This window comes from Citrus clementina, unplaced genomic scaffold (assembly GCF_000493195.1).
Source record: "Citrus clementina cultivar Clemenules unplaced genomic scaffold, Citrus_clementina_v1.0 scaffold_8, whole genome shotgun sequence".
NCBI lineage: Eukaryota > Viridiplantae > Streptophyta > Magnoliopsida > Sapindales > Rutaceae > Citrus > Citrus x clementina.
This window is the reverse complement of record NW_006262022.1, coordinates 2,888,259-2,910,695: the sequence shown is the minus strand read 5'-3', so window position 1 is coordinate 2,910,695 and position 22,437 is coordinate 2,888,259. Positions and strand designations below refer to the sequence as shown.

Below are 22,437 nucleotides of genomic sequence, written 5' to 3'. Positions count from 1 at the left end.
AACTTAGCCCCAGCTGATTTGAATGTGACTTGTAGCATGCACTTTAAAGTTTATAGAACAAATAAATTAATAATCTAAAGGATGAGTTTATTTATTAAAAGTTTCTTATGAGTTTATATATTTGGACAAGGGATGAAACTTCTATAATGTGGCCCCGTTTGATATTGAGATTGGACAACTATAACTTAAAAGTTACAGTACTAAAATATTTGATAAACATTAGTTATTGTATTTTAGAAGCTAAAAGTTGGTTTGATTTTACACTTGTATGATGAAAAATCTATTATATCTTTAATAATTTTATCAAAATTTTTATTTAAAAATTACATTTACTACATACTATTAACTTTTATTTAATCATTACGGTTTTTTTTTTCACAATAACTTTAGTTTAAAAGCTATAGTACCTCAATATCAAACGGAGCCTATACAAAGATGATTATAGGAGTTCCTTTTTCGCTTGTAATTCTCTAAACAGCCACCACAAATGAGAAAACTAGCTTCATTGAAGATAAAATATTGCTTGTTCATCATCTAGTATGATAAACAAAAATTTTGCACTATCTACAAATACATTTTAGGTTCTTCTTACTTTGATCGAAGCTACACTTTCATATAAGCAAGGCAGAGCCGTACAGAGACAAGCGTTGACAACTTTTTTTTTTCTTTTTTGCATTAACAAAACTTTTTATTAATGCCAGCTGATGAGGTCAGGAAAACCACAAAACATTAAACCAAAAATTATATTTTTCCATGACATAAATTCACATTAATATATATACTCTTATATGGGGGGAAGAGAGAGAGAGAGAGGGATCTAATTATTGGGATTAGAAATAATGTACATTGAAATTTCCACTTGTAACATTCCAAAATTGAGACAAACCAAAATACAAAATTTATATTTATAGTTTAACAAACTTGGGCGCCTTAAATATCAAATGGAGCTTTAGAGAGTATATTTCAAGTTGTAAGTAAAGATATGATGATGATGATGATGATCAAGGCAAGCTTACAGGGTTCCTAGCTAGCTAGCTAGTAGCAACAAGTATATATCTTGATAAACTTGATGCAGTATACAGCGGATATATCCATTATAATGGCTCTCCTCTTGGTGGGAAAACTTCGAACTCATGATCTAAAAACACATGTTTGCTCTGGTCGATTTCCGGCCGGAGTAATGCAAGAAGAGATCCAGAACATAAGCTCACTTGCAGCTTGTTTATACATTTCTTCAACTGGAAGTGCTTCTGAGAACTGATCCGAAGCTCCATTCACCTGCTTGCATGATACATAGAATTAATTCAAGACAAGTTTTCCGAAACGTGATGGAACCTAATCTAATTAAAATTTTCTCGTATGGGAGTCATAGTATCAGTGTAACTATTTCATGCAAATTACGGCATGAATTTGTAACTATTTCATAGTATCAGTACAATTTCTAAAATGTGACGAGGCTTCTATATCTACGACTTTCACGTATAGAAATTACGGCATCAGTATTGTAACCTTTTTTCTAAGCTCTGAGCTTCATGCAAATGTAATCAGTGAAGCAAGAAAATTACTATATTGAACACTGCCAAATGAGTGTTATTAGAAACCCTAAAGCCATAATCTCCCAGTATATTCCTAGCTATCGATGTATTTCTAGTAATAAATAGAATTCCTATTTCAAGTTAAGTTTTTCGATATGCTTTCCCATTTACATTCAGCAAAAGAACTTCATAAGATATAATCCTAGCTAAATGGCCATCCAGCTTTGAAGCATCGCGATTCATGAAAGACTTCAAACTACAGAGCCAGCTTGCAACATTCTTCTCTAAATAAAAATTAATGCAATAACAATTTTTAAAGAGAATTTTATAACACTTACATGTGCTTGAATCATGTACATTCTTCGAGTTAAATCCGAAGAAACTTGAGCAGATATCACCTCTATCTTATGCTTCTCCAATAAATAGCAAATGGTGCTAAACATCCCAGGCTTCTTTGGAGAGCATATGCTTATATGTGCTTCATCTCCACAAATGTTCAAAACAACATTAGATGAAGACCACGTTTGGAAGATTACAGGATAAGTAGGCGATACCGAAAGCAAATTTGAAGAGTTATTAGTTGCATCAGTACTATTGGCACCCAGCAGGTTACTAGAAGATTCTTGTTGACGATCGTGAGCTACAATTGCTAGCTTATTTTGTGGGGTGATTGCAGCAGACGCCTCGAAGCCAAAACTTGCAACACCTTGGAGCCTTTCTAGCTTTTGCTTCTGTAGCTTTCGGAGAGTCTGCTGTAGGGTTTTGATGTAGCTCACTGCTTCATCAACAATGGAGGACTTGTCAGCCTGTACAAAATTCAATATAGAACTAAGTAAAATATATACGATATTTAAGGAAAAAACTGTTTGTCCTACAATTAACTATATTATTAAGCTGGTACATTACATTTATTATTTGTACTGAATAAAACAAAAATTTGTCGACGCATCAATCATGTTTGTTATTCTGTTATAAAATATTTCTGATTTGGAAAAAAATAATGAATTCAAACTTACCATGAATGACTATTTAACCCTAAAAAAACATTAACATCGTTTGGATACATATTATACTTATCAAGCGTTGATTTTAAGGTATTAATTAACATTATTTCAAGAAAAATGAAAAGAAAACCGAACAGAGGGACTTCATGACTTTCAATCTCATTATAAATAGGGTTTACGTATGATATCATATATTAATCAAAGGCAAGGGAGAACTGATGAATGATGATATTGTTTATGGGTAAATGATTTGAAAAAAAAAATGTTGATAATAATTTTTTTGAGGATCAAATCTTATGCATCCTAGCTACTAATTTCTACACTTTAAAAAAGAATAGAAGGGAAAAACATACTCATCATATATATTCGAATGTTTGATGGATAAAAAATTAGAAGTTCATATTTTGCTTATTTAAACATTAAATTCCTGTTAAATATTATCATAGTTTTCATGGGATCAATTTATTGGATGACATTAAGTTGAAACCTAATTATAATTTCCCCCTACTGTTGTAAAGTACTCAGAAATGAAAAGGGGGAAAAAGAATTATGAACAAATGTGAAAGGACAGAGCCAAAAATGGCAATTTGATAAACAAAAATACATGGGCATGTCTAAAAATCCGAATTTCTCACTAACTGCCCAAGAAGCAGACAGGAGAAAAAGCTTATATAGAAATATTGACATATGATATACCTCTTTTCTCCAAAGACCACTCATGAATGTATATGGCCCCCCCAAAAAAAAAAATCAACAAAACCCCATGTAATAAGAAGCTTATATATACACGTATGCTAATCATTGATACAATATGTATACCTTAGGAGGAAGCTGAGGAAGCAAAGAATGAAGATTAGCAAACATGTTTCTCATCTTCTTCCTCCTTTCTCTTTCTGTCCATATATGTATCTCATGCTCTGATTCACCTTCTTTCACTTTCACCGCCTTCTTGTCATCGCTTCCCTTTAACAAATTCCCATCTTTGCCAACTTCTCCTCCTCCTTCTCCACGGGCTCGCTTCTTACTACTTCCTTGTGATGTCTCTTGTTTCTTATTCAGCTTCGGGATTTTAGAACTCGAAGGCTGAGGTGGCGCCAGAGTTGTATCAGAAACCAACGGAGCCCATGCTGGATTTTCCATAAAGAAACCCTCATGTAATAATCCTCCCTCTCCTCCTCCTCCTCCTCCTTCGTCCTCCAGCATCGTATCAACAAATAGATAGATAGATAGATAGATAAATAGATATAGAGCAAGTTGAACAAAGAGAAGAGAAGAGAGAGTCGGTGATACAAGAAAGGGAGGGGAAGGAGGCGTTTTAAAAAAGGTGGCAAAGTGTAAGAAGAGCACAAAATACAATCATAAGGCAATGCCGTTACTATACATGAAAACAAAAACGTATGACTATATATAAGCTGGCTAGCTAGCTAGCTTAAGACCCTGTAGCTAACAAAATATATCATATGAATGATAGACCCCACCTTGTCAGTTTTGCCTACCAAAGTTATTTTTGAAACGATGTTCGCTTGAAATTACTAGAAACTCCAATGCCATCATGCCCTAATTTGGACGAGAAGTATATAACTTGTTCCTTCAAATTCTTTAATAGTGTTCTTAGGCACTTAGTTATTAATTTAAGCTTTTGGGTCAGAAGTGGCTTCTGTAATATTGTTTCAATATCAATATCAATAACAAAGTAAGGATGCGGTTACTAAAGAATAATTAAATGTATATATTAATTACATATTGGGACTATATAAGTATAATTTTTTGTTTTTTTTGTTTTTAGGGTCAATACGGACAATTTTGGCTGAATAATGCACTTACTTAAATAAGGTAAGTAAATCCGAGTATATCAATATGTTAAGCTCAATAACACTACCACTACTATTTAAGCATTTGTCAAGCAACAACAGAAGATACATTTATTCTTGGATTTAAAAGCTGATGAGATTCATTTTCTCCCAGCGAAAATTATTGATTAATAACTTGGGTATGTTTCAATGGACACTGTATCTATACGTAGACGACCAACTAAACTTTCTCTCAACTTCCGTATCTCTTTAGTTATGCTCTCCAAAATGATTATTTAGATGTCACACTTTTATTTTCTATTAAATTTTTTATAAACAATAATATCATGCTTGCTTAGTTAGGATAGTTAGTTTATATTTCAATTAATATCACAAATTACATTTCACCATCTCATTAGTTAAGTGATAATTAATTATTAAAGCTTATCGTTTCTAATTCAAACAATAAAATTCTATTAATGCATTTTCTCTTAGAGAAATTATTGATTAATTACTTGAGTGTGTTTAAATGGACCACCACTACATTCACATGTACACAAACAGCTAAACTTTCTCTTAACTCTCGTATCTCTTTAGTTATGTTCTCAAAATGATTATTTAGACGTTACACTTTTATTTTCTATTAAATTTTTTTATAAACAATTATGTCACGCTTATTTAGTTGAAATACTTAGTTTATATAATTAGAGTAATGATAGACATCCCAAATTTTTTATTCCAAATTTCATCCTAAATGATATGTTATTCATTGACTAGTTGATAATTCTTTACAAGATTTAATAAATTAATTGTATTATCCTCACTAGCCAATTAATAAATATTACATCATTTCGAATAAGTTTTTAAGATAAAAAATTCAGGACGTCTAGTACTTCTCTTTCAATTAATATGACAAATATCGTTTCACTACTTAATTAATTAAGTGATAGAAAATTATTAAGCTTTATCATTTCTAATTCAAATAATAAAATTCTATTGATTAACAGAGATACTAAATATCTTAACTAAATAAGCATGGTATCACTCTTTATCAAATGGTTGTTTTTCCATTTCTAACAATTGGAAATTAAGACCAAAAAGCATACGTTTAAGTAATGAGTACTAAAAACAAATATTTGTTGTAACCAATTCTTGGTAGTGCATGGCCTCGTATTCACAAATTCTGAACCCATAGACTTGGGGAGGTGATGAGCAAGCACCGACCAAAGGGGGAGGGGAAGAAAAAAAAAATGAAAAACTGCAAAGTGCTTCTCACGCAAGAGAAAAGCAGCTTGTATTTGGAAGTGCTTTTGATGAAAATAAAGAAAAACGTGGATTCGTCATCATATCATATCCAACAGCACAAGCCATTCTGTGGCAGTTATTTCATCAGCAGAATAATAATTATTTATTTCAAATGAAACTCTCCCTACCGAAACCGCGGGCTTCTGCTTTCAACTTTATAAACAAAGGCCACCACAGCTTCTAAAAAAATCTAGCTAACTGTTCAAGTTTTCAGATGAAATAAAAAATAAAATACTAAAAACTCTTATCATTCCAAGAGCTTTATATAATTTCAAATTTATGATTTGTCATAAAGCTTAAAGGTACTCATCTCCCGACTCATGCCACGGCTGCTTAGCAGCAGCATTTCTTAAACTAATGCCAGTACATAAGCAAGAAAAAAAAAAAAAAACTGGTTTTTGACCCAAATGAGGGTGAAAAAAAAAAAAAAGAGTATTGAAAATGATATCAAATTGAACTCCTCGCTCCAAAAATGATGGTCTTCCCTCTCATGTAGGAAGGGCTGTTGTCTTACAAATGGGACACAGGTTTTTCTGCATTAACCACAGTTTAATGCAGTCTGTATGGAAGTTGTGTCCACAGTCCAGCACCCCAAGATCATCCCCATCGGTGTATTCCTCCTGCCGCAACAAGTTATTAAGCAAGATAGACAATGTTAATATCAATATGTCAGATGAATTTTAGCTACCTAAAGCTGCTATGTATGCTTTTCCTTTTCTCTAGCTCATACCTGACAAATACAGCAAGGCTCCAAGTCTGTTGGGGATTCTGTTTCAGTGGACACGTATTTTTCCCGTTTCATTATCTTCATAATGGTTTCCTCGCTCAATCCAGTACTCACATCTCCTATACGTTCTTCAAGTGCCAACAACTCCTAACAGTCCAAAAGTTTACATAAGCAGAAAACCTTCAAAGTGAAAATGACTAACAGGGACACAACTGCTTTTCTTACCTCATAGGACATGTTATCAACATCAAGGCGCATGTCTCTGTGCCTGTCATGCATTTCGGCCAGACCATGATATACGAATGGCTCAAAAAGCATAAAATCCTAAAAGATAAATAAAGATCAAATGCTATAAAAAGTAATTATGAAAAAAAGAAGTATACATGGTTAGAAAGCCAAGATCTTCTGTAGAAGTTCACTAGGGGTATCTGCTTGCAGCTTAGTTCCATGAAACCAAGTGATGGAGAATCATTTACAATGCATTTGGAAAAGTAAAAAAGCTAGTTTTTTCTTTCCATCTAGGGTGCAGGATCATACAATGTATTTTTCCTGGTTTGAATTTTTGTTATATCCATAGGAGAAGAGTTGGCTACTCTATTGTTTTCCTTGATGAGCAACAAATTAATCATTATTTAGTTTTTATTTTCTATAAGATACAGTCCCAACGCCCTGAAATGACTAAGATTTACAAAGAAAAAACTCCATAGAATCTGAGGGATACAGCCATTACTATGGCTATTTAACAGCATGTAGAGTGAAAAAGGAAACTAATTATTTTGGGGGGGAGGGGATGTGGAATTCAGCAACAGGTGAGATAGCATAAAAATTTGTGTGTAAATCATTTGACCTTTTGTCACCATAGGTGGTGAGTTCTTATTACCCTCAATCAAACTTTAGCCAGTTAGCAGTCATCATTGAAAGTAACAAGATCACATCGCAACATGATAAAATGACAAGAATGTAAAGCATATTTCAATAAAATTCAAATGCAAACCTCAATTCGTAAGTTCTCCCCTCGACGCATGGCGGTCAAAACTTGACGAATCTGAACCACAGAGAAGAAGATCAAATTCAGTCCTCGTGATTCCTTGCTAACATTACTAGCTAATGATCATAATAGCAACCAACATAACATAAAGAGTATAATAGATACAGTAACTAGACAGTTTAAAATGCCATGAACAATAATAAACAAGCATAATGTGGACTTTTTCTCAATGCCCCTAGTCAAACGCAACTTTTCCGTTTTAGGAAATAAAATCATTATAGCTCAATAACCAAAACAAAACTCAGAAATCGGGAAAGAAAAGAAATATTCAATTTTCAAAATCAATAAATTCTTTAATCAATGGAATTTATATTCATTGCAACTTCTACTTCCAATCAACTTAATATATCACTGATATGTAGTCATAATGCCTCTAAAATACAAAAGTTGAACCTAAAATGCATGGCAAACAAAAGTTGAAAATCAAAATCAAACTAACACATACCAAACAGGGGAGAGATCAAAGTAAAGATGTTTCATGTTAAAATCCGCTCTGCATAAGCCTTGGGTGTAAAACTCAAATTCATAATGTATTGAAGCATTTATAACCCAAGTTGCATCAGCAGGAAACTTAAATGAAAAGCTACTTGAGTTCTCAATATATCCAATACTATTTCTTCCTGCATGTAATTTTATAACTGAGACGCTATTTATCATGCATGAACTATCCGCAGGTATCCATAAACAATATATTTTTATGGAATTTATGTGCTGTAATAGGTCCCATTCTTCTACTACTTGATGAATATTCAGAAAGCTATTACCTTGACACTAATGAAGAATTCGACTCAATGCTTTGCTTCTATATGAGTTGAACCTGGTTTGAAATTAGAAGTATATATATTTTCCCCAATAACCAAATACTCCTGTTCATAGATACGGCATATCATGATTCCATAAATCTAATTTTCTTCCCTATGAGTTCTAGTCTCAATAAGAATGCTAATTAATCAATTTCATAACTATTGCTAAATTTTAAAATACGACTTCCATTCAAAACATAAAGTTCATGCTACCTGTTCATTTCAATGGCAATATCAAGCACTAAAATTTACCTCATCCTTTCAAAAGGTTTTTTTCATTGATGTGAAGCCCATATCTAGGTCATATATTCTTAATCTTCAAAAGTTATCCTATCTTCAATTCAAAAATGCAAATCTAACTTCATTTGGGAAACATCTAGGCCTAGATTTATAGTATCTCTCACAGACATGAATATCACAACTAATTTTCTTTTAGTCAACAATAGCATAACCTAATTGTTAAGAGTAATAGGAAAAAATGATTAACCAATATTTTAATTGCCGACAAATCTAGGTAAGCGTGAAGTTGAGGCATTTTTCATGCACAAGCGATTAAAAGACTTCCTTCTGAGGTTTTTAATATAGGAGCATTTAAGAGGCTTCCAGAAGATAATATTGTATATGGAAATTTGTATTAGATATGACATTGAATATAAGAAATTATATCTCTTTCTTACAGCTTCTTAAATGAACTTATGTATGTGCTTTCAATGTTATTAGAAATTTTTCTTAAAATAGCTTTGAATCAGTACATCGCTTAAGGAAGTCCAATAATATGTTTCACTGCACCCTAGAAGAGATTGCTCAGTATATCCCTAAATTATATCCAAGAATATATTTTACTAAGCCCTACAACAGAGAGTTTAAAATGTTTTTGCGACCAAAAATATACCAATTGAGTCAAGTATCAGAGTGAATATTTTCACCTGCATAAAGTGCTTCATATAACAGTATACTTACCCTAATACACATTAAGCTCCCACAAAATAAACTAAAAAGATTGTTCGCTAAAATAAGGAAATTGATGACAGGAAGGTCAACTACTCAATGGTGACATGAGAACTACATTCTATACATGAGGTTAAACTCAAATCAGATATACAACACCAAAATAACTATAAAAATAACATATATATATATACTGAGTAATAGTAAGCAAGAAATCAAAGCACATTAATCCAGAAACACACAGCTCTGCCACAATGATCGAGAAAATTCCACCTCCAGTAACAAAAGTGGAAAATAGCAAATGTATAGAAACAATAAATTGACAAAGAGAAAAAAATAACTAAAACACAAACCTCAGACATCAGGCGGTGACTATGTGTTGAGGGGATTGGGTGAGGAATCCAGGCAGAACCAGGCAAAGGATGAATGCTAGAACTGGATCCAATTCGAGCAGAAGAAACATCCCCAGAGGAGCTTCTAGTGACCAAACCCCAATTTGCTGGATCTTGAACCATGTTTCTCATGCCAGCTGAAGAAACATACATAGGATGCTCTGCATTGTTTCTTGGGATGCTTCTTGCATTTCCTTCCTCTCGCAATGTAGCACCTCTCTCTCCAGAGGTAGAAGAAATTGATAAACTGCCAGCTCTTGAACTGGAAGCACCTCTCCAAGGAAAATGATGCATGTTGCGTGAAAAAGAAGAAACGTGCACAGGATGAGGCTGGATCTGGGGTGCATTTATATTTGCATCTTGTGCTGCTGCCGATCTAAATCCCAAAGAAGCACTATAGGGAAGAGGTATTGCTGGCGAATGAGGGGAAGCAATATTTGGCTGCCTGCTACTCCCCCTTGATAATAAACTGAATGGTACAGATTCCTGCCGATGTCTTGGATTCCCCCTTCTACCAAAACTTCTCAGGCAGTTTTCAGAATTTCCAGTGATCCCAGGAGGAGGAAAACCGTCTTCTACTATTCTCATACCAACCCCAAATCTAGGATTTGACTGCTCAAGAGGACAAGCAGTAGGGGAATCTCGCAAAGGCAGAGACAGACTTAAGCTGCTAGACGGGTCATTACAAGCAGAGACACCATTTTCCGCTAGTGGAAAACAACTTGAACTTCCTGCTGAACAAGACTGTGCAGACGTACCTTCAAGGGCCTTCCTCTTGCAGGATAAACCCCAACCACCCAGGGATGAACCTGCGTTACCATTGTTTTCCTCCACCATAAAACCAGAGCTTCTAGATGATGTCCCCACTTTATCAGAAGCAGCACTTGCAACAGATTCCTGCTCTGTTTCCAGTCCACTTGAGTTACATGGATTTTGGCCTAAACCTGTGCCCATACCCTGTCCACCACTTCCATTGTTGCCCGCATATCCTGCATTTAGATTCGGATTTTGAGGGGCAGATGGAAATAAAGGCCAAGAAAATTCTGATAATCTTTGCTGACTATGAGTTGAGTATTTGTGGTGAGGACTCATGGCAGGAGGGGGTGATGGTTGACTGCTTGAATTGGAACCGACTTGAGCGGTCAAATAAATGCCTCCAGAAGAGCTTCCAGTGGCCAAACCCCAACTTGTTGGATCTTGCGCCATGTTTCTCATCTCAACTGAACGAACAAACATGGGATGCTGCTCTGCATTGTTTCTTGGGATGCTGCTTGTGTTTCCTTCCTCTTGCAATGCAGCATCTCTCTCTCCAGATGTAAAAGAACTTGATAAATTGTTAGCTCTTGGACTGGAGGCACCACTCCAAGGGAAACGATGCACATTTCTTGTAAAAGCAGAAACATGCACATCTTGAGGCAGGTTCTGGGCTGCATTTGTATTTGCACCTGTCGATCTCAATTCCAGAGAATTACTAAAGGGAAGAGGTATTTGTGACGAATGAGGGGCAGCATTATTTGAGTACCCACTGGTCCCTCTTGATGACAAATGGAATGGTACAGATTCCTGCTGATGTCCGGGAACCCCTATCCTACCAAAACTTCTCGGGCAGTTCTCTGTATTTCCAATGCTACCCGAAGAAGGAAAACAATCTTCTACTGCTCTCATACCAAATCCAAGGGAGTTTTGCAAAGGTGGAGACAAACTTAAGCTGCTAGATGTGTCATAACAAGCAGATGCATGATTTTCACCTTGTTGAAAGCAACTTGAACTTCCTGCAGAACAATACTGCCCAGACGTACCTTCAAGAGCCTTCCTCTTGCAGGATAAACCCCACCCACCAAGAGTCAAACTTGCATCATCATTGTTCTCCTCCACCATAAAACCAGAGTTTCCAGATAAAGAGCCAACACTACCACTGTTACCCATATATCCTGCATTTAGATTCAAACTTTGTGGAGCATGACTAGAGCTAGAGCCTAGCAAAAGAGAAGGCCCACTTCTGTCCCGATCCCCGCTGTGGCCAAAATTACGCCTTCCAGGAAAAAGGGCACTAGTTGGTTCTAATTTCCTTTCTTCTAACCTTGGACCAACCCCAGTATGATCACCATAGGAGGTAGTCCAACCTTGTTCCATTTCCATAACATCGTCATTCATTTGATTCTGTGAACTCAATCTGGAGCTAGGTTCACCCGTATTCCAGCCGCTCAAGCTCCGAACATCATGGGTAACAGCATTTACACATGCTGCACCACCAGAAGCTACTGCATAATCTGATATACGGCTTTCCATAGGATGCAGCAAGCTATGCCAAGAAGTCTGCTAATTCATACTAGTATTATTGGACAGTCCCTGATCAATATTAACAGATTCAGGGAAGGAATCACTGGTGATCCCTTGACCTTGCATGAGGGCCAACCAGAACAAGTGTACACAATGTTAAACAGTGATCCAAATTTCAGACATGAATGCCAGGGGAATTTTCGTGCAACCAACAGAAGAAAGGATGATCATCGACTCTTTGATAGCTGGAAAACCGAAAATATGTGAGCAATGTCAAATTGCTAAATAATTAAATAATAAAAAGGACTAAAACAGTAAAAAAATAAATTAAAACTAATTCAGAATTGCAACATGCTGTCTCCCCTCATCATCATGGTTGCAACACTCCCATGATATCTAGCTTCAAATGGGATAAAAGTATGCAAAATTTTATTCCATGCAATATTTGTTCCAAACATTTCTAATTCTATCACAAAAGTTCATAACTATTCACATAATCTTGGCTGCACCATCAGGAAGACCAGCTTTCTACAGATAACTTTCTATGCATATAATTTGCATTCTATTCTTCACTCAAAGTGGGATCTATTACAAATCCTTCATATCCTTCATTTACAAACCCTCAATATCCTTCACATCAAAGACCAACTATTATGACCATTTTGGCTAACATTTTGTGTGCACTTGGCATAAAATTTCAAACAATTTGATCAAAATCTAGCTACATTAAAACTAAAGATCAGCATATAAATGAGATATTAACATGACTGAGCTATGAACTCGCCAACAAATTCCATAACACAACATTTTTATGACTCCACCACCACTTCAATTTAAGTCTAGATTGTTTTTTTCAACACAATTTGCAAGCTGCCACTATAACAATATACATGCCAATATCAAATTGTAACCGTACGAAGCTCATTATGCCAAAAATTATTTTCAACAGACAGAAGTATATAAGCTAAACATCAAAATTTAAAAAAAAAAAAAAAAAACCTGCAATAACAAATGCCTAGCAGCAAGAATATATTGTAATGTCCATTAAATTGACCTGAAACCCCAAAATATAAACATCAATATGAGCTAAATTAAACACTTACATTGTCAAGCGTGAAACTTTTGCACATTGAAACATCCACAGACATCCACAGAACAAACTCAAAACAATGAGAGATTAAAACCTCATAGAAAAAGAAATTGCCAAAAGAGTCAAAGTACCCAAAATGAAAAGGAACAAATTCACCATGTTATTGGGAAAAAAAAAAACACTCCAATAAGTTATGTATCAAATAAATTGATATAGACGTTGTTGAAATCAAAACATTACATAAAAATACGAAATTTAAAATGAAAAACCGATGAAATTCGAAAAAGCAACCTGGGTCAACTCGATTCCTCACAAAAAGGCACAAAAACTAAAATAAAATTAAAAAAAAATCCATGCAGTAACATGATCATATAAAAAAATAAAAATAATCAATAGAAGACATTAAAAAAAAAAGAAGAAGAAAAATTACCTGACAGAGAAAGAGATGATCGGTGAAACCAAGAAATGAAATGGGGTTAGAGTAAGTGATATGAACACAAACACTAGCTAGTAGTTGAAAGAATCAGAAAAACCCAGAAGCGTTTTCATTGATTTTTTTTTTTTTTTTGGTTGGATTTTTGCGGGATATTTTGTTAAAATAAAATTTGACTTGGCCTCTTCTCTCTCTCTCTTTCAGTTACTTTTTTATTTTTCATTGTCTTTTTAGCAGAGAAATAGAGGAAACATGTGATAATAGAAATGGGAAGCGGACAAGCACCTGAGCCATGGATGACATGGGAGAAGACTGACGAAATTTAATATTAAGAGAGAGAGTTTATTCGTCAATAATGTTAATTTATTTTTCATTTTCATTTAGATTTAAAATTACCATTTAAGTAATATTATTTTATTTATAAAAACACCAATAAACATAATTAATAATTATAATCGGTTCAAACAGGTAATAAGATGAGGAAAGTAATTGTTCTCTTTCTTTAAACACTACGTATATTTTCACTTTGATACATAAAGAAAATTCATTTTTCACTTTTTGTCTGTATACCATAATCGCAGTCACAGTCTATCTCTTACATAGGAATAATTTTTGGTATAACGTAAACTTTCTAAATTTTTTTTTATTATTTCCCAATAATTTAAATTTTAAAGTTTAAAAAAAGAAGAATATTTTAAAATAATTGTTTGATATTATTTTATGAAACATTACTTAAATTTTTTTTAAAAATACAATTAGTTTTTTCATTTTCATTTTTCAAAGAAAACGTCAAAAAATTGTAAATGAGCAATTAAAATTAATTGGTGGTGCGTTTACTTCTTATATTAAGGAATCAGAATCTAGAATAAAAATAATCTCGATAGTTTTTATTTATTAAAATAGAAGTAAGAATGAAAATAAAATATGTTGGGCCACATATTTATGAGATTAAGGAATAAAAACTTAATTCCCATGAAAAGAATAGGGAATCAAGTTTTTGTTTCCTGAACTCTTCATTTTATCCTACATAAGTTTTATCATTCCATTCTTTGTTCTTAAATAAAATATTATTATATTATTTTTATTGTTATTATTATTATTCTTACTTTTTAATTATTATTGTCGTTAATAATAAAAATAAATCATATGAACCAAGAGATATTTAATTTAATCAATTTTATCATATTACATCAATTTATATAAAATAAATTTGTATAAAATCATTACCCTTTCAATTCTAGTCAATTTCCGAAACCAACCCGTTCGGAGTAGTGTTTATTCAAGGATGTTTTTGCCTAGCAGCACGCTTGGTCTTTCACATTAATGGGGCCGACATTTTATGATGTTCAGCCCACAAAAGAGATGTGCTTAGCCCGCTGGGCCCAATTAACCATTTTGAGTGTAAAGAAGAAGATGCACGTTTTGTTCGACGTACAAGATCAATAAAATAACAAAAATGATGCGCGAATTTTGTGATGTTTTAATCCAATATAACTTGTAAAAAAAAAAAAAAATCAAATTCACTTAATTCACTGAATTTGAACAAGAATGCATGACTATTCTTACAAGATAAGAAACATGATGGTAAAAGGTTGAAATTCCTAACAATCTTTCATTTTTAATTCACTTGTAACCGGAGAATAGGTGAATAAATTAAGCAAATGACCTATCAAATCAACAACTAAACTGAAAATACAATGACTCAATACAATTCTTGACATATCACATTGCGAAATATAATTGGACAAAAACACTCCTGTTGCCGCCGGGACAAAGGGGATAACAAAAACAAGCCAAAAGAAATAGCAAAAATTGAAGTTTTAACTGAAATGCTTCAACATTCTAGGAGCTTGAAAATGTCATTAATATTATTTTCAAATTTGTAACTGTCATAATGCTTTAAGCATACCCTTTTTCCCACACATGCTGTAATTTCATGACACTTTATCGGCTGCTTGGCCGCTCCACTTCATAAACTAATGCAGTTCATGAACAAGAAAAAACATAAAGAGAGAAAGAGGGGGGGGAGGGGGGGTTTGGAGAAGGAAGGTTTCAGACCCAAGAAGAGAAACAGGTAGAAATATGATATCATCCACCTGACTATCTGATTTAATATTCAATAGGCATGAATTTGAACTCCTCGCTCCAAGAATGATGATCTTCCCTCTCATGTGGGAAGCCCTGTTGTCTTACAAATGGGACATAAGTTTTTCTGCATTAGCCACTGTTTGATGCAGTTCGTATGGAAGTCATGTCCGCAGTCCAGGATCCCAAGATTATCTCCATCAGTATATTCCTCCTGCCGTAAGAAAGCACGAGCAAGATAGACAAAGTTAGTACCAATTAGTCAGGTGAGTTTACATCATCTAAAGTAGAAGAAATATTTGTTTTTCTTTTCTCTAACACGTACCTGGCAAATACAGCAAGGCTCCTGGTCAGATGGGATTTCTATTTCCAAGGATGTGTACCTTTTCTGTTTCATTATGTTCATAATGGTTTCCTCATTCAGTCCAGTGCTCACATCTCCTATGCGTTCTTCAAGCGCCAACAATTCCTAACATTCCAACGTCTTATGTAAGCCAACAGCCTTCAATGAGAAATAACTAACAGCGACCGCCTGGGCGGGGGGAGATTAAAAAAAAAAAAAAAAACTAACAAGGACATAACTTCCTCTCTTACCTCATAAGACATGTTATCAACATCCAGGCGCATGTCTCTATGCCTGTCATGCATTTCTGCCAGCCCATGATATATGAACGGCTCAAAAAGCATATAATCCTGAAAGATAAATAATAGTCATTTGCTATACAAAAGCAGAAAATATGGTGAAAGCCAAGATCTTTAGAGCATCTCATATGCCCTCAAGTTTGCAATGAGTATCTGCTAGCAGCTTAGTCAAATCATGTGATGGTAGAAAAGCAGAAAAGCCAGATCTGTAAATTTTTCCTTTCTTCTAGGGGTGCCAGATGCTAAATTACAATTTTTTTTTTAATTTAACCTTAAGGATCCTTCCAAAAAAAATTCAGAAAATTAATTTATCTACATGTTCCAGGCACGAAAATAGGACACGTCACCTAGCTTTTAGCATGTTCAACAATTGAAGCAGCCAGCTGTTGGCCTTTGAAGGTAGGACAAATACACAGCACCATAAATTGATGAGACCCCGGTTTGACATTCATCTCCAAGTCATCGAAGTTATCCATAAACTCATTTCATAAATAAGAATACTGTAGATACTGCATTACTAAAAGAACTCTTTGGCCTTCATCTAACAAAAACCCCACTTAAGAGGAAAGTATAAATCATGCTCGGTAGAAGGTCGAGGAAGAGAATGACATACATCCACCAAGAGCAGGTCACATGTTTTCGCTACACAGACACATTCGTGTGTCCACTCAAAATTCATGCAAGTTATGTTTACGGCACGGAGAAATACTTTTTTGACATATTATTCAAGTCTCAGCGATAAGCTGAATAACGTCCACTTTATAATAACAAAAAACTAGATTCCTGGATCATGCCCCAAATATGATCATGTGAGATGAAAGGACTTAAATATTCAGCACTAGGGATTGTCATCACCTCTATTGTTTTCCTTACAGGGTAAGACAAATTAATCACCTTTTCCTTTTTATTTTCTATTAGAAATATAGATTTAATTGTCTGAAGCTACTAAACTTTAATTAAATTTCCACAAAAATCAGTTTCACTGCCATTTGATCTTTGATCATCATCGATGGTGAGTTCTTGCACAAGACATCGCTTTGACCTTTCATAACCATATGTCATTATGGAAGAAACATGACTCTCAACTAAATTTTAGCAAGATAGAAGCCATCATTTCACAAAAATAATGAGTTGGAGGAAGAGCATAAAATGACGACAAGAATGTTAATTCAAATGCAAACCTCAACTCGTAAGTTCTCCCCCCGACGCATGGCATTCAAGACTTGACGAATCTGGGCCACAGAAAAGAAGATTAACATTTAGTCCTTATGATACCGTGCTAAAGTTACTAACTAACAATCATTATAATAATCAGCATAATCCAAAAAGTAATTTTGATATTGGAACTTGATAGTCTAAATATACCATGTTAATAATAGACAAGAAAACAGTGGACACTTCCACAATAGCCCAATGCAATCAATGCAAAATTCATTGATCTAATCAAAATCGCACAATAACCCCCAAAAAAAAATATCAGCAATTGAGAAAGAAAATAAGTATTCTGTTTTCAGAATTTATATCTACTTATTTTGGAATTTATATCTACTTATTGCAACCTATGCTTCCAATCAATGCAATATTTCACTGATATGTAGTTACGATGCTTCTGACAATACCAAAAATGAATCTAAACACACAGCCAAACAAAAAATGAACATAAAAATCAAGTCAACACAGACTGAAATAAAAGAAGATCAAAGTAAAAGAGGATTCAGAAATCTGATGTGCATAAGACCATAAATGCAGAACCCAAGATTGCATTAAATAGTTTATATCCAAGTTGCATCTGTATGAAACTTAAATGGAAAAGCTATTTGAGTTATCAATAAGTTCAATACTATTATTTCTTCCTGCATGCAATTTCATAACACATATGAGAGCTATCTGAAGGTCTACACAAATATCTATCTTTATGGAACCTATGACTATTCAAAGAAATTGTTACAGCCAAACCACAATAGAGAAAATATTTCCTATCCAGTCCCAAAGCCTTAACACAGTATATATACAGACAATAAATTTGAAGAAGAGAAAATAAATAACACCAACCTCAGATATCAACCGGTGTCTCCCTTCAATGTCAGCAGCTAAAACCTGCAAAGAACGGGGCAAACCAAGAACATTGTCACCTTGTCTCTCCATCAGAAATGATGACCTTCGTTGTGTTTGGTGATGGACCTGGCTATTAGAACTAGATGGCATGACTGGTTCCTGTGAGGATGAGGAAGGACCTGAAGACAAAGGAGGAAAATGACCAGTACGAACTCCAGAATCAGAATTGACAGATGGAAATAAAGACCAAGGAGAATATTCTAATAATCTTTGCTGACTATGTATTGAGATGTTGTGGTGAGGAACCCAGGCAGAAGCTGGTGAAGGATGGGTACTTGAACTTGATCCAATTCGAGCAGTTGAGGAAACGCCTCCAGAAGAACTTCCAGTGGCCAAACTCCAACTAGTTGGATCCTGCACCATGTTTCTCATCTCAGCTGAAGGAACAAGCATTGGATGCTCAGCATTATTTCTTTGTATGCTTCTTGTGTTTCTTTCCTCTCGCAGTGTAGCACCTCTCTCTCCAGAGATAAATGAACTTGATAAATTGCCAGCTCTTGAACTGGAAGCACCATCCCAACGGAAAGGATGCGCGTTTCTTGAAAAGGAAGAAACAGGTGCAGAGTGAGCCTGGTTCTGGGATGCATTTGTATTTGCAGCAACTGCTGCTGCCGCCCTCAATTCCAGAGCATCACTAAAGGGAAGAGATATTGGTGGTGGATGAGGGGGAGCAATATTTGAGTGCCCGCTACCCCCTATTGATGATAAATTGTATGGCACAGATTCCTGCTGATGTCGGGGGTCCCCTCTCCTACCAAAACTTCTCAGGCGGTTTTCTGTATTTCCACTGATACCTGAAGGAAAACCATCTTCTACTATTCTCATAGCAACCCCAAACCTAGGATTTGACTGCTCAGGAGGACATACACTAGGGTAATTTTGCAAAGGTGGAGACAAACTTAAGCTACTAGACGCCTCATAACGAGCGGAGACACCACTTTCAGCTTGTGGAAAGCGACTTGAACTTCCTGCTGAACAAGACGGTGCAGACGTGCCTTCAAGGGCTTTCCTCTTGCAGGATAAACCCCAACCACCCAGAGGCGAACCTGCTTCGCCATTGTTTTCTTCCAACATAAAACCAGAGCTTCCAGATGAAGTCCCAACTTTATCAGAAGAAGCACTGGCAAGATATGCCTGCTCTGTTTCTAGTCCACCAGAGTTGCGGAGATTTGGGCCTAATCCTACTTCCATACTCTGTCCACCAAAACCACTGTTATCCACATATCCTGCATCAAGATCCAAATTTTGCGGGGAATGACTGGAGCTTGAACCTAGCGAAAACGAAGGCCCACTTCTGTCCTGATTGCCACTGTGGCCAATACCATGCCTACCAGGAAAAAGGATACTAGTTGATTCACGCTGCCTTTCTTCTGACACAGGCCCACCCCCAGTACGAGCACTACAAGAAGCAGACCAACCATGTTCCATTTTCATTTCATCATCATTCTTCTGATTCTGCAAACTCAATCTACAGCTAGGTTCACCCGAATTCCAGGTACTTAAGTTCCGAACATCATGAGTAACAGCATTTACACATGTTGCGCCACCAGAAGCTACCGTGTAATTAGACAAGCGGCTTTCGACAGGCTGAAGAATACTATCCACAGAAATCTGCTGACTCATACTGGTGTTACTGGAAACAGAATCCTGATCAATATTAACAGATTCAGGGAAAGAATCAATGGTACTCCCTTGACCTTGCATCGGGGAAAATATTCCAACCAGAACGAGTGAACACAATGCTAAACAATGATCCAAATTTCAAACACAAATGGGAGGACAAGTTACAGCACCCAAGGGATGAAAGGATGACCGTCGATTCAAATGATAGCTGAAAAACAGAAAATTGTGGGAAATGTCAAGTAGCTGTATGATTGAAGAAGAAGAAGAAAAAAAGGCCACCAAACTAGATAGACAAAATAAATAAAACTTATTTAGTAGAAAATTTCAAAAATTGCACTATCCAGTTATGGTCATTGGTCCAAGGTTTCCACGTTATCTATCTTCAACCACAACCAGTGAATAAGATGATTATTTCCATGCAAATCTTATTCCAAATGTTTCTAGTTCTATCACAAAGATTCACAATTATTTATTTACCACACTGACTCTCTATCCATGTACTTTTCACTCTATTCCTATATTAAAATGGGGCTCTATTCCAAACCGTTTATTCTCAAGTACAGCATTTGTTGCATCTAGGACCAATTGCTATCGCCGACTGGTACACTTGTGTGCACTTAGCACAAAAGTTCAAACAGTTTGATCGGAATCTCACTACACTGAAACTTAAGAACAGCGTACAAAAACTGAGATATTGCAACAAGTGAGCCATTAATTCGCCAAAAAGTTCCAGAACATAACATTTTCATTGCAAACTGCAATTATATCATAGAATAATATATGATCACTAAAAACAGCATACAATGTACTTGCGAATATTGAATTACCAGTTATCAACACAAAAAGCTCATGATACAAAGTATTACCTTTAGCTGACTGAACAATAGAAGTTAAATATCTAATTAGAGAACACCTGGCCTCTTATACCAAATGCCTGGCAGCAAGAACTATATTCATAAAGCTCAAAAATTATACCTGAAACCCCAAATCAAACAGTGAAAAACAGGATTATTAAACATCAATAAGAAATTATGAACAAAATTAGATATCTACATTGTCAACCATGAGACTTTGGAACATTGAAACATCTACAAAACAAACTCAAAACATAGAAAAAATGAAACTGTGTCTGAAAAAACATCAGAAAAATCGCCAAGGCCAGTCCTTGGACAATCAAAGTACCAATTTAACCAACTTATTTTGATTAACCACAAAAAGAAGTTCAGCATCAAATGATTTGATAATCACGATGGCCAAATCAAACTAGTACATCCACAAAAAGAAAGATTAAAGAAGAAGAAGAAGAAAGAACCAATGAAATCAAAAAACCAACATCGGTCAACTCGATCCCTCACAAACTCTTCAAAGAATAAAGATAAAAAATCAAGAAAAGAAACCCAGAAAAAATACATCAAAACAACAGCATAATCATCCAATACAATCAAAGATCAATTAAAAAAATAGAGAATTAACAAAAAAAAAAAAGATAATCACCTGAAAGAGACAGAGAGAAGATCGACGAAACCAAGAAATGAAATGGGGTCACTAATTCCTGAAAGAATTAGAAACCCAGAAGCGTTTCATTGAGTTTTGTTGGAAATTTTTGTGGGGATTTGTTTCTTTTTTTTTTTTTGGTGTGTTGGGGGGGGGGGGGGGTGTTACTCTCTTTCAGTTACTTTTTTATTGTAATTTTTTACCAAATAAAAGAGAGAAGAGATGAAGAATAATGATAATGGAAATTAAACAGAGACCAGAACAAGAAACTGGGGAGCCATCAGCCATGGACGAGATGAGAGGAAAGGAAAAGACACAGAGAGAGAAAGAAATGAAATTAAATGTAAACAAAAGTAAAATTTGTGATGGTCCAAATGAATGTAATCTGTGAAAAAATTAAAAAAAAAAAAAGAAAAAAAAGAAAATTGATTTTAAAGATTTTGTTGTGAGTTTGTGTTTAGTGGCCGTGTTTGCTTAGCTTTGGTCTTATGTCTCCTTACAGCCATGTTGTTGTACACGTAGCTTTCATGCAATGGAGCGGGTCCCATTTTCTTTTGTTTTTTCGCTTAGACTCAATTATCACTATTTTTAGTGATTATCTTTCACTTAAATATCTACACAAAGATAAAACATAATTCAGATACTCGATATGCAATTAAAAATAAGATTTTTTAAATATATATATATGGAATTGCAGTCACTTATTAATTGGGTAGTAAGCAAATCACGCTTGGATGCAAGGTTCTAATGCGGTAATGCCTATTTTAAGCTCAGATATTCAAGCCATATTGCTATACCGTATCAAATTAAACAGTTTAGGTAGATTATAATGTAATATTAAAAAAATCACTAGTCTTTTTTAGAATCTTACTCTCACAGTTCCGAGGATGGGGTTCGAGTCCTGCGATGTATGTAGAGATTTATTTCTTTCCTTAATTATGGTATATAATTAAGTGAATATAATATGAGTTGTAATCTGAATATTAGTCTCGTGTAGTCTAAAAATAAATAATATAATATTAAAAAATATAAGAAGTATTTTTTATTTACACAAAATAAATCATTATTATTTTTATATATCATAGTTCAGTACTTATTAGATTTTTTTTTTCTGAAAATCCTG

At 34.7% G+C, this 22,437-nt stretch overlaps 3 protein-coding genes across 5 annotated transcripts; all 3 read right to left on the bottom strand.

Annotated features, from left to right (window-relative positions):
* Window positions 1-935: 935 nt before the first annotated feature.
* Window positions 936-3,725, bottom strand: LOC18034648 (transcription factor bHLH95). Its single transcript, XM_024179480.1, has 3 exons — window positions 3,359-3,725; window positions 1,874-2,341; window positions 936-1,278 (listed from the first exon to the last, which is right to left on the bottom strand). The coding sequence occupies exons 1-3, from the start codon at window positions 3,677-3,679 to the stop codon at window positions 1,132-1,134; spliced, it is 936 nt and encodes a 311-aa protein (XP_024035248.1). The 5' UTR covers window positions 3,680-3,725; the 3' UTR covers window positions 936-1,131.
* Window positions 3,726-5,841: 2,116 nt separating this feature from the next.
* LOC112096103 (E3 ubiquitin-protein ligase MBR2-like) lies at window positions 5,842-13,693 on the bottom strand. The gene is given in 6 exon segments (XM_024178934.1): window positions 5,842-6,254; window positions 6,365-6,508; window positions 6,587-6,685; window positions 7,356-7,406; window positions 9,514-12,077; window positions 13,353-13,693. Coding segments are annotated over 5 exon segments (2,871 nt in total). The 5' UTR covers window positions 11,959-12,077; window positions 13,353-13,693; the 3' UTR covers window positions 5,842-6,122.
* A 1,512-nt stretch (window positions 13,694-15,205) lies between these two features.
* Window positions 15,206-21,769, bottom strand: LOC18035006 (E3 ubiquitin-protein ligase MBR2). Of its 3 annotated transcripts, XM_006422922.2 has the most exons (8): window positions 21,315-21,457; window positions 20,687-20,795; window positions 18,416-20,028; window positions 18,135-18,316; window positions 17,264-17,314; window positions 16,035-16,133; window positions 15,766-15,909; window positions 15,206-15,654 (listed from the first exon to the last, which is right to left on the bottom strand). In XM_006422922.2, the coding sequence occupies exons 3-8, from the start codon at window positions 19,899-19,901 to the stop codon at window positions 15,523-15,525; spliced, it is 2,094 nt and encodes a 697-aa protein (XP_006422985.1). In that variant the 5' UTR covers window positions 19,902-20,028; window positions 20,687-20,795; window positions 21,315-21,457; the 3' UTR covers window positions 15,206-15,522. The 3 variants fall into 3 exon arrangements, with proteins under 3 accessions (XP_006422985.1, XP_006422986.1, XP_006422987.1); XM_006422923.2 differs by having other exon boundaries at window positions 18,135-20,028; XM_006422924.2 differs by lacking the exon at window positions 20,687-20,795 and having other exon boundaries at window positions 18,135-20,028; window positions 21,315-21,769.
* Between the last annotated feature and the right edge of the window lie 668 nt (window positions 21,770-22,437).